The sequence below is a fragment of the Nerophis ophidion genome, linkage group LG06 (assembly GCF_033978795.1).
Source record: "Nerophis ophidion isolate RoL-2023_Sa linkage group LG06, RoL_Noph_v1.0, whole genome shotgun sequence".
NCBI lineage: Eukaryota > Metazoa > Chordata > Actinopteri > Syngnathiformes > Syngnathidae > Nerophis > Nerophis ophidion.
Window position 1 is genome coordinate 69,539,357 of NC_084616.1, and position 13,297 is coordinate 69,552,653.

Below are 13,297 nucleotides of genomic sequence, written 5' to 3' on the forward strand. Positions count from 1 at the left end.
AACATACATCTTCTCTAGGTCCAATCAGTATCGTGTTACGCAATTTCATACTTACAACACACTCCCATGAATGATTAATACTGTACAAAATTAAATGAGACCTAGTCAAAGTAGAATAGAATAGAATAGAATAGAAAGTACTTTATTGATTTCTGGGGGAAATTCAGCACCACTGTTCGCTCACAATAAACAATAATAATAAATAATATTAAACTTTATTATTATTATAGTTTAAAGTAGTACCACTTTTTTGTTAAAGTTAAAGTACCAATGATTGTCACACACCCTAGGTGTGGCGAAATTATTCTCTGCATTTGACCCATTACCCTTGATCACCCCCTGGGAGGTGAGGGGAGCAGTGGGCAGCAGCGGTGCCGCGCCCGGTAATCATTTTTGGTGATTTGACCCCCAATTCCAACCCTTGATGCTGAGTGCCAAGCAGGGAGGTAATGGGTCCCATTTTTATAGTCTTTAGTATGACTCGGCCGGGGTTTGAACTCACAACCTACCGATCTCAGGGCAGACACTCTAACCACTACCGGTAATATGTTCCAAAAGGTCAGACAAAAACCAATTTGTAAGAATTTGAAGCAATTTTTCCCATTAGAAATAATGTGTATCTGATTAATCCGTTCCAGACACCCAACAATATTAACAGAAAACACAGTTATGGAGAATAATCAGAATTGCACATGCATTAAATACAAATATGCGATTATTTAAAAATATAAATACATTTAGCATCAATTTTATCTTTATCGAAGACTTTTGTTGTTGTGGATGGCAATAAGGGGAGAGCCAGGCAGACGCCACATGCATAATGGCCTATGAGTTAATTCTCAAATTCAATAGTGTTCTCACCTTTTTTTTTCCAAAGTGTTTGCACTTCCAACTTTCTTTTGTCCCATGGTGTCAGGCTTGCCACTGACAGTTTGTTTGTGTTTCAGTTTTTCCTCTGTGTGTGTTTAGTATTTCCTGTTTTTAGTTCCTGTCAGCGCTCTTATTTTGTCTGTTTCCTGTTTTTTTCCCTGTGAGCTTTCTCCTCAGCTGCGGCTGATTGGCAACTGGCCAAACCTGGTGTCAATCAGCCCGCTCCTATTTGTACCTGCTTTTGTCCTCCTGTCAGTGCTGGATTATTGTCATGTCGATGTCGCTCTTGTCGTTGCTACCTGTCGTGTCGTATCATATCGTGTCAATTCAGCGTTGGGGTAAGCTATATTCGATAGAGGTTTGTAGCTTATTGTCTTTCGTTCCCTGCTTCCAAGTTAGTTTTCATATTATAAGTACGACTTCTGTTTTCCTGCTCGCTACCCGCTAGCTTCCACGCTAGGCCCTTTTTTGTTTTTGCTAGCTTCCATGCTAAGCTCCGTTTATTTTCTAGTTCCCATGCTAGCTCTTTTTGTTTGTTATCTGCCCAGGTGTGCGCTTTTTGTTTGTACCCTTTGTTTGTTTTTGTCTCAGCGTTTTAAATCAAACCATGTTTTCCTGCAAAATGCCTCCCTCCTTTTCTGCATCTTGGGGTTCGTCAACAACTAACTTTGACACATGTTGGATTATTTTGCAGTTATACTTATTAAAAAAATCAAGTCAGCAAAATGTGGGATTTTTTCATTGAATGTTACATGGTGAAACTGACTAGTTTGTTATGTGCAACGATTGGCTGTATCTTGGTATAAACAAAGAACAGGATAACTTTTGATAAAATATTTTTCAAAAACCAAACCCGAGGAAAAGTGAGGTTTTTGAAAACATTCTGTTTAAAAGGAAAGATACTCTTATTTTTTGTATTGCATTTAAGATATTATCAACCAATCAATCAATCAATGTTTATTTATATAGCCCTAAATCACTAGTGTCTCAAAGGGCTGCACAAACCACAACACAAACCACAACACAAACCACAACGACATCCTTGGTAGAGCCCACATAAGGGCAAGGAAAACACACCCCAGTGGGACGTCGGAGACAGTGACAATGATGACTATTAGAAACTTTGGAGGGAACCGCATATGTGGGGAACCACCCCCCCCTCTAGGAGGACCGAAAGCAATGGATGTCGAGCGGGTCTAACATGATACTGTAAAAGTTCAATCCACAGTGGATCAGACACAACTGTGAGAGTCCAGTCCAAAGTGGAGCCAAAGGGAAATATTAAAGCATTCATATTCATATATACACATACCTTTCACATACAGTGGGGCAAAAAAGTATTTAGTCAGCCACCGATTGTGAAAGTTCTCCTACTTAAAATGATGACAGAGGTCTGTAATTTTCATCATAGGTACACTTCAACTGTGAGTGACAGAATGTGAAAAAAAATCCAGGAATTCACATTGTAGGAATTTTAAAGAATTTATTTGTAAATTATGTTGGAAAATATATATTTGGTCAACCATTCAAAGCTCTCACTGATGGAAGGAGGTTTTGGCCCAAAATCTCACGATACATGGCCCCATTCATTCTTTCCTTAACGCGGATCAATCGTCCTGTCCCCTTAGCAGAAAAACATCCCCAAAGCATGATGTTTCCACCCCCATGCTTCACAGTAGGTGTGGTGTTCTTGGGATGCAACTCAGTATTCTTCTTCCTCCAAACACGACGAGTTGAGTTTATACCAAAAAGTTCTATTTTGGTTTCATCTGACCACATGACATTCTCCCAATCCTCTGCTGTATCATCCATGTATCCATTTTGGTATAAACTCAACTCGTCGTGTTTGGAGGAAGAAGAATACTGAGTAGCATCCCAAGAACACCATAACTACTGTGAAGCATGGGGGTGGAAACATCATGCTTTGGGGCTGTTTTTCTGCTAAGGGGACAGGACGATTGATCCGTGTTAAGGAAAGACTGAAAGGGGCCATGTATCGTGAGATTTTGAGCCAAAACCTTCTTCCATCAGTGAGAGCTTTGAATGGTTGACCAAATACTTATTGTCCAGCATAATTTACAAATACATTCTTTAAAATTCCTACAATGTGAATTCCTGGATTTATTTTTCACATTCAGTGTTTCACAGTTGAAGTGTACCTATGATGAAAATTACAGACCTCTGTCATTATTTTAAGTCGGAGAAGTTGCATAATTGGTGGCTGACTAAATACTTTTTTGCTCCACTCTATGAGTGTGTGTGTGCGTGTGTGCTCCTAAAACTGTTGCACATAGCTGGCAAACAACCACAACAAACATAATGATAACCAATAAAAGACATATTGGTAGTAGCAACATGCTAAGTTATTATAATTAATGACATGATAAATGTGAACATTTTGTGAGTTATATTCCATCTAAAAATAAAAACTGTTTGCTTGTGTAGCCACCTGGTATATCCTGAGACCAGTAGGGTGAGTCTTGCTGTAATGCTGCTTTCCAGGGGAACTGGTGTCAGGAGCAGTTGTGGGGGGGTGATAATGATATTGGGCAGCTGGTGGATAATAGTGACTGGCAGCTCTTTGTAAGGTTCCCCCATCTTGCTGTCTGTGTCTCCCAGGTAAAGACTGAGCGAAAGTTCGGTCACTGTGCCTACCAGGATAGAAAATGTGAAAATACTGCCAGTAAGAGATGAATGCGAGTTCTCTGGTAATTTCTTACGTGTGGCGATAGCCTGGGGCATGATGCTGACTGCCGAGCAGATTAACTGGCCAGGCGTCAGACAACCCGATGATGGAAACACAAACAAACGAGGCTGGTCCTTTTCTCCTCCGTCCTCCGGTGATGTTGTTTCACTGCAGTCCAATCGCCAGCACAAACTCTTCCCTTGGATGTTGTGCCAACTGACGCTCTGTTCGCACTCTGCTTGCAGCTTTACTGTCTGAGTATGAAAGGAAACCTCAACAATGTCTTGGATTGCAAAAGAAACAATGTAGAGCAGGGGTCACCAACCTTTTTGAAACCAAGAGCTACTTCTTGGGTACTGATTAGTGCAAAGGGCTACCAGTTTGATACACACTTAAATAAATTGCCAGAAATAGCCAATTTGCTCAATTTACCTTTAATATATATATATATATATATATATATATATATATATATATATATATATATATATATATATATATATCTTGATTGGATTATCCAGAGAATAGTGCTCGATACCGTGGTAGAGCGCAATATGTAGGTGTGGGAAAAATCACAAGACTACTTCGTCTCTACAGAACTGTTTCATGAGGGGTTCCCTCAATCATCAGGAGATTATTGAGGGAACCCCTCATGAAACTTGATTAAAAAAAACACTTAATTGAACGGTTTAAAAGAGAAAAATATCTGAAAAAAATGTACATTAAATTTTGAAACATAGTTTATCTTCAATTTCGACTCTTTAAAATTCAAAATTCAACCGAAAAAAATGAAGAGAAAAACTAGCTAATTTGAATCTTTTTGAAAAAAAATTTAAAAAGAATTCATGGAACATTTTTTATAATTAAGATTAATTTTATAATTTTTATGACATGTTTTAAATAGGTTAAAATCCAATCTGCACTTTGTCATAATATATAACAAATTGGACCAAGCTATATTTCTAACAAAGACAAATAATTATTTCTTCTAGAATTTCCATCCATCCATTTTCTACCGCTTATTCCCTTTCGGGGTCGCGGGGGGCGCTGGCGCCTATCTCAGCTACAATCGGGCGGAAGGCAGGGTACACCCTGGACAAGTCGCCACCTCATCGCAGGGCCAACACAGATAGACGGACAACATTCACACTCACATTCACACACTAGGGCCAATTTAGTGTTGCCAATCAACCTATCCCCAGGTGCATGTCTTTGGAGGTGGGAGGAAGCCGGAGTACCCGGAGGGAACCCACGCATTCACGGGGAGAACATGCAAACTCCACACAGGAAGATCCCGAGCCTGGATTTGAACCCAGGACTGCAGGACCTTCGTATTGTGAGGCAGACGCACTAACCCCTCTGCCACCGTGAAGCCCTCTTCTAGAATTTCCAGAACAAAAATGTTAAGAGAAATTCAAAAGACTTTGAAATAAGAATTACATTTGATTCTAGAGATTTTCTAGATTTGCCAGAATATCTTTTTTTATTTTAATGATAATAAGTTTGAAGAAATATTTCACAAATATTCTTCGTCGAAAAAACAGAAGCTAAAATGAAGAATTAAATTAAAATGTATTTATTATTCTTTACAATAAAAAAAAAATACTTGAACATTGAGCTGAGCCGGAAGGTCGATCTACATTCCCATCCTCACCTATGGTCATGAGCTTTGGGTCATGACCGAAAGGACAAGATCACGGGTACAAGCGGCCGAAATAAGTTTCCTCCGCCGGGTGGCGGGGCTCTCCTTTAGAGATAGGGTGAGAAGCTCTGCCATCCGGGAGGAATTCAAAGTAAAGCCGCTGCTCCTCCACATGGAGAGGAGCCAGATGAGGTGGTTCGGGCATCTGGTCAGGATGCCACCCGAACGCCTCCCTAGGGAGGTGTTTAGGGCATGTCCAACCGGTAGGAGGCCACGGGGAAGACCCAGGACACGTTGGGAAGACTATGTCTCCCGGCTGGCCTGGGAACGCCTCGGGATCCACCGGGAAGCGCTAGACGAAGTGGCTGGGGAAAGGGAAGTCTGGGTTTCCCTGCTTAGGCTGTTACCCCCGCGACCTGACCTCGGATAAGCGAAAGAAGATGGATGGATGGATGGATGATTTAAATTGTCAGGAAAGAAGAGGAAGGAATTTAAAAGGTAAAAAGGTATAAGTGTTTAAAAATTATAAAATCATTTTTAAGGTTGTATTTTTTCTCTAAAATTGTCTTTCTGAAAGTTATAAGAAGCAAAGTAAAAAAATAAATGAATTTATTTGAACAAGTGAAGACCAAGTCTTTAAAATGTTTTATTGGATTTTCAAATTCTGTTTGAATTTTGTCTCTCTTAGAATTAAAAATGTCAAGCAAAGCGAGACCAGCTTGCTAGTAAATAAATACAATTTAAAAAATAGAGGCAGCTCACTGGTAAGTGCTGCTATTTGAGCTATTTTTAGATTAGGCCAGCGGGTGACTCATCTGGTCCTTACGGGCGACCTGGTGCCCGTGAGCACCGCGTTGGTGACCCCTGAGATAGAGCATTCCGAAGTGCAGATTAGTGGAATTAAGTTCACCTATAAAGCTTGTAGTCATGTATTTATTAGCGTTACACTGAAAACCAAGTGTCCCAAACATTTTGTGTGTAGCGTATTCAACATTTTTAATTGTGAAGGTATTACTTTTTTGTGAATAACCTCACACATTTTGCGCTTAGACCCACATGATACTTTGAAATGAAGCTAATAACATATATTCATTTGCATCGTTTGGAGTGCAAAAAGAGGATAGAGTGATGGCATAAAAACTCCTGGTTGCTTCACCATGACAAGGCGCCTGCTTACAATGCTGTGAGCATTCTGTAGAAGACCCCTGAAGAATATTTCGAAAAGTGCATGAAGGCATGGCAAAGAAGACTTGGAAAGCTAGACTCCGACCCATCTGGGGTCTGGGGCGCTTCAGACTCCGACCCATCTGGGGTCTGGGGCGCTTCAGACTCCGACCCATCGGGAGTCTGGGGCGCTTCAGACTCCGACCCATCGGGAGTCTGGGGCGCTTCAGACTCCGACCCATCGGGGGTCTGAGGCGCTTCATTTCACGCTGCTTTGCGATAAGGATGAAGTTAAAATTTCTACAGCTTGTCGAAATAAAGTGATCCATTTTTCCATATAAGTCACACTCATAGCTCTCAAATGTTATGTGAAGAAAAGTGGTCATATGTGGTAACCTTGGCTTCAGCGAGTTAGATTTAGGAACCCCTCTCTTTGTGAACTTTTCGATTTATGATCTTTTAAATCTAGCCAAATATTCCTTTTGTGTGCAAACCATGTCTCTGTCTACGAACGCTTCAATCAGGCGCCTGCAAACAAAAAAGCAGGGCACAACACTGTTGTGAGGAGGGCACAACATTGATGTGAGGACTAACGTTCAGCACTTCAGCTTGTGTGTCTTTCCTGTGTTTTTTTCGCCTTTTGACAAGTTTTGTCCATTTTGCTCACTCAATCTGATCCCGAGAATTCAATAGACCAGCGTGGAAAAAGGGAGCAAATGGCTGTGGAGTTAAAAAAAAACTATTTGCGAAAAGTACATAATGAATGAATGAATGGGTTTATTTTGAGCCATGCAAACAAAACAAGCGAATGACATAAAATACAAAAGAAATATATAGATACATTATTTTTACACCTACATTGAAAACATTACATATGCCTAATCTTTTGTAGATGTCAAGATTAGCTAAAAAGGGAGTGGGAAGAAGTAAACTTATTAGGTCCCACCCCTATACATTTACAATATATATATACAATATATACTACAATAATATATATAATATAATTCTATTCAGTGGTTGCTGCTATATATTGTCTATATATAATACATTTACATTCACACACACTTACATATGTACATATGTACACACACATATATACAATTTATATATATATATATATATATATATATATACATATATATATATATACGTATACATATATATATGTACATATATATACATACACACACAATCATACACACATGCATATACCCAAAATACACACATATCCATCACACACACACACACACACCTATATAAATACAATATATATAATAGTATATATAATATACACTTTTGTCTAAACATTATTAACAGTTTATGGTGCCTATGGGAACAAGCTTTCATTTTGACTGTGATATTATAATGGCGTTAAAAAGCATGACCACACCATTGTGAGTAACCACATCATTTAAATATGATGAAAATGGTCTTTTCTGGAAAAATATGCCAAAGCAAACTTATTTCACAGCGGAGAAAAAGACAGTATCTCTCCTCTCGTTCCCCCTTCCTCTTTCCTCCGGCTCCGTTCCTTCTTCATATGTCTGCTGCTTCTCGTCAACTTTCCACTGCCGATGTTACTGTGGGTGGAGTTTACTATTTTGAATATCTATTATTTTAGCAATTTAGTTGTTGAATTGGGGATTTTGTTAGACGCCACTATAGTGACTTCTGTGTGTGCGTGTTGGCAGAGCAGAGTATACAGCAGCTTGTGGTTGTTTTTACTTTATTTATTATAACGATCCATCACACCCTTCTTATGTCTGTATAAATATACAGTATAATATCGTATTTTATATTGTGTTCAAAGTTCAAAGTGTACAAACCTTCACTAAAATGGATACTTTTGTCAAGGCTGTAACCCCATCCATCCATCCATTTTCTACCGCTTGTCCCTTTTTGGGGCTGTAACCCAATATATATATTTACATTGTTTCTTATGGAGAAATTTGCTTCGCAATGTGAAAGTTTTTGATTTACAAACCCTGTTCAATAACAAAATAAGTTCAGAGATCAAAGTTCCACTGTGAAAATCAGAACACATTGGACCAGAACTTAAAGGCCTACTGAAATTAGATTTTCTTATTCAAACGGGGATAGCAGGTCCATTCTACGTGCCATACTTGATCATTTCGCGATATTGCCATATTTTTGCTGAAAAGATTTAGTAGAAAACATCACAGATAGTTCGCAACTTTTTGTTGCTAATAAAAAAGCTTTGCCTGTACCGGAAGAAGCAGATGATCTCTGCGCATGACGTCACGGGTTGTGGAGCTCCTCACATCCTCACATTGTTTACAATCATGGCCACCAGCAGCGAGAGCGATTCGGACCAAGAAAGTGACGATTTCCCCATTAATTTGAGCGAGGATGAAAGTATCGTGGATGAGGAAAGGGAGAGTGAAGGACTAGAAAAAAAAAATAAAAATAAAAAAGACAAGAGCAGTGGGAGCGATTCAGATGTTATTAGACACATTTACTAGGATAATTCTGGAAAATCCCTTATCTGCTTATTGTGTTACTAATGTTTTAGTGAAATTGTATGGTCGTACCTGAAAGTCGGAAGAGTGTGGCCACGGGTGTGGTGACCGCCAGTGTCTTCGATGGAAGCCACGTTTCTCGAAGAGGCAAGGCAGCTAGGCTGGGATTTTTTTTTCCACCGTGTAAGCATCCGACAGTCTGGGGCGGCCGGTTGGAGGAGACGAGCGAGTCCACAGCTGCAGGAGGCACGACGCAAGCTCTCCGCTCATAACCACGGTAAGACTTAATACCACCATTTTCTCACCGAAATCTGCCGGTTGACATGTGGTAGGGAACCATGTTCGCTTGACCGCTCTGTTCCGTAGTAAAGCTTCACCGTCAGCTTTCGGGAATGTAAACAAGGAAACAAGAAAACACCGGCTGTGTTTGTGTTGCTAAAGGCAGCCGCAATACACAGTTTCCCACCTACATCTTTCTTCTTTGACGTCTCCATTATTAATCAAACAAATTGCAAAAGATTCAGCAACACAGATGTCCAGAATACTGTGTAATTATGCGATTAAAGCAGACGACTTATAGCTGTGATCGGTGCTGGATCAAAATATCCGCTACAATCCGTGACGTCACGCGCACGCGTCATCATCATACCGCAACGTTTTCAACAGGATACGTTGCGGAAAATTTAAAATTGCAATTTAGTAAACTAAAAAGGCCGTATTGGCATGTGTTGCAATGTTAATATTTCATCATTGATATATAAACTATCAGACTGCGTGGTCGGTAGTAGTGGGTTTCAGTAGGCCTTTAACTTAGAAATGTCGATATAAAAGGGGTCGACTTCAAGAGGTTGCACTGCAATTGTTAAGGAAATTTACCTGAGTGCAAGAGTTAGACTGTTGCGCATCATCATCAATGAGAAACTGTAGACTTGAAGGGGACACTTCCAGTGGAGCAAGCAGCACTATTTTAGGAAAGAGACTTCATGAGGCAACATTATAAACACCAACGTCATAATCGTCATCACATGAGGGAGCCCACCTGTGGCTTGTATGCGTGGTTGTTGTTTTTTCATGCCGACAGACCAGGGCAGCACTTTGACAATGGATTTGCTGGATCCCGATGACAAAAAGGTTGAGACGGACGAGGTTGAAGGCGGTGGAGAAGCAACGGACCATGTTATTCCACTAACCATCAGCGGTAGGGCAAAGTCATATTCAGCTATCTGAAGTTAAAAACAAAAACATACTTTAAAGGTAATTATACTAAAATGATGTGGTCTCAATCTTGAGGTAGAGTCGGGGTGAGGTGTTTTAACCATGTGACTAAATTTATGGATATAGTGACCTTGAGTGTAAGGCTTAAAGGGGCCCTATAATGCAAAACCAACTTGTCTTACCAATTGGTGAGAAAAGTGTATTTGTTTGTGTATTTAGGATCTGCATAAGTCCCAAAAATTTGAAATCAAACCATGGAGGCATTGCAGAGATATTTATAAAACAATCTTACCTTCCTTCAAACTTCCGCCAAACGTTCCATTTGCCCCATTGGTGACTTCAGCAGATTATATGGTAAAGTTTTACTCGAAGAGCTTTGCGCCACATCCACCATTGTAGTCTGATGCTGTAGTCAATAAGCTTATTTTTTTCATTAACCTTTTGTTGTGGGGCGACCTGGCATGCAAATGAGCATATATCCTCCTCCACTGTTGCCATTTCCGATACAAAGTAGCGTATAGTTGTAACTTAAATCTATCAATAGATTTAAAGTACCAATGATTGTCACACACACACTAGGTGTGGCAAACTTTGTCCTCTGCATTTGACCCATCCCCTTATTCACCCCCTGGGAGGTTTGGGGAGCAGTGGGCAGCAGCGGTGCCGCACCCGGGAATCAGTTGTGGTGATTTAACCCCCAATTCCAACCCTTGATGCTGAGTGCCAAGCAGGGAGGTAATGCTATGGAACCGCTAAAAACTACAACAAAGATGGCAGGGAGAAGACGCTGATGAAGTGGAGCCACGTAAATAAGACCTAAAATACCAAAAAGCGGCTTGAAGATGGTCTGTAAAACATCCATCCATCCATTTTCTACCGCTTATTCCCTTTTGGGATCGCGGGGGGGCACTGGTGCCTATCTCAGCTACAATCGGGCGGAAGGCGAAGTACACCCTGGACAAGTCGCTACCTCAATCTTTGCAAAATTATGACCAAAGAACTACCATTACATGTTATGTCGACCACACGGAAGTGTTTTAAAAGGGAATTGCGCTTTTTTGGAAATTTTGCCTATCGTTCACAATCATTATGAAAGAAATGACGACGGATGGATATCTTTTAATGCATTCTAACTCGTAAATAAACGTTAATAAAAGTTCGCTTACAACGGAGCCTTTAACACCCAATAAATAACCATCCAAAAAGTGCCAACAATACTCCATTACATTTTGTGACAAATGTGATGCATTTTTTATATTAATCCTTGAAATGATCAAAATACGTAAATATTAATGTGTCCGTTACTACAATACATATATACATACATCATGTGTATAAAACCTTAATAGAACTGTTTGGATGTTTAAGGGGTTTTATAGACAGAATAGAGTGGCTCCCATAGGCTCTATTGTAACCGGACTTTTGATTGCATTTATTTACAACATAGAATGCATTAAAACATAAAACACATAACATATATGTGTTCTTGTCTTACATAAGGATTGTGAGGCAACTATTCCCCCAAAATTACAGTTCCCCTTTAAATATAGAAAAAAAATGGACATCTTTTAGGGATTATGAATGTAAAATTTAATGTAAAAATGTTATATCTTGACAGATGTTCAGAGACATCTCCACTTGCTTAAAGGAAGTTGCTTTTTGTGTTTCCCCACTGTACTTATTGTGCTGTAATTGTTGTGTTTGCACTGTTACTGTCTTTCAGTGTGATTCAAGATTGCCATAATTTATCTATCCATTTTCTACCGCTTGTCCTTCTCGGGGTTGTGAGGAGTGCTGGAGCCTATCCCAGCTGCACTTGGGCAAATACACCCTGGACAAGTCACCACCTCATCGTAAGGCCAACACAGATAGACAGACAACATTCACACACATAATATACAGTATTTAGCTATTAGCTGCTAAGGGTGCATGGCCACAATTACACAAAACTATGAAGTTACGTAGAGGGCTACACAATATTGGCTTGTGGACTTCAAATGGCCCGCAAGCCATGGGTTTGAACCCCTGGATTAGAACAAGCATGTGGAAAATGTCGATCTCCATTTCTCAGTTTAAGTATTTTACTATATCTTCATATTGTAGATATCAAGATTAGAAGGCTGACTTCAAGTAAGGATTTTTCCGTGTTTCCTCTTACTTGTTAAATTTTTCTCATAGTTGCCAATCAGTTGATTTGAATGGAACACAACTAATGGGATTCCCGCAAATACACAGACGCCATAAAAAACACTAAGATAAACAAACACAATAGAGATATGGATTAATGAGGTTCTCAGATCGGCACTGTCAATTTAGCTTCTGCTCTGGCAAAGCGTTAAGAAGACGATCAAACGACTAGACCAGGAGTCACCAACGCGGTGCCCACGGGCACCAGGTAGCCCGTAAGGACCAGATGAGTCGCCCGCTGGCCTGTTCTAAAAATAGCTCAAATAGCAGCACTTACCAGTGAGCTGCCTCTACTTTTTTGATTTTATTTATTTACTAGCAAGCTGGTCTCACGTTGCTCGACATTTTTAATTCTGAGAGACAAAACTCAAATAGAATTTGAAAATCCATGAAAATATTTTAAAGACTTGGTCTTCACGTGTTTAAATAAATTCATTTATTTTTTTACTTTGCTTCTTATAACTTTCAGAAAGACAATTTTAGAGAAAAAATACAACCTTAAAAAGGATTTTTAAACACATATACCTTTTTACCTTTTAAATTCCTTCCTCTTCTTTCCTGACAAATTAAATCAATGTTCAAGTAAATGTATTTTTTTTATTGTAAAGAATAATATATAAATTTAAATTTAATTCTTTATTTTAGCTTCTATTTTTTCGACAAAGAATATTTGTGAAATATTTCATCAAACTTATTATGATTAAAATTCAAAAGAAATATTCTGGCAAATCTGGAAAATCTGTAGAATCAAATTTAAATCTTATTTCAAAGTCTTTTGAATTTCTTTTTAAAATTTTGTTCTGGAAAATCTAGAAGAAATAATGATTTGTCTTTGTTAGAAATATAGCTTGGTCCAGTTTGTTATATATTCTAACAAAGTGCAGATTGGATTTTAACCTATTTAAAACATTTAATCAAAAATATATATTTATTGTGATTAATCATTTAGATGATCAGTGTTTCCACAAAGATAAATATCATTAATTAATAATAATAATAGAGTTAAAGGTAAATTGAGCAAATTGGCTATTTCTGGCAATTTATTTAAGTGTG

At 39.0% G+C, this 13,297-nt stretch overlaps 1 protein-coding gene across 1 annotated transcript in view; it reads right to left on the reverse strand.

Annotated features, from left to right (window-relative positions):
* LOC133554616 (cilia- and flagella-associated protein 47-like) overlaps nucleotides 1-13,297 on the reverse strand; it is a 163,171-nt gene that overhangs the window by 108,951 nt on the left and 40,923 nt on the right. The window contains exons 23-26 of the mRNA XM_061903567.1: nucleotides 9,882-10,065; nucleotides 9,719-9,804; nucleotides 3,591-3,810; nucleotides 3,320-3,521 (exon numbers count right to left, since the gene is read on the reverse strand). Coding sequence (XP_061759551.1) covers nucleotides 3,320-3,521; nucleotides 3,591-3,810; nucleotides 9,719-9,804; nucleotides 9,882-10,065 — 692 coding nt within the window. The remainder of the gene's footprint in view (nucleotides 1-3,319; nucleotides 3,522-3,590; nucleotides 3,811-9,718; nucleotides 9,805-9,881; nucleotides 10,066-13,297) is intronic.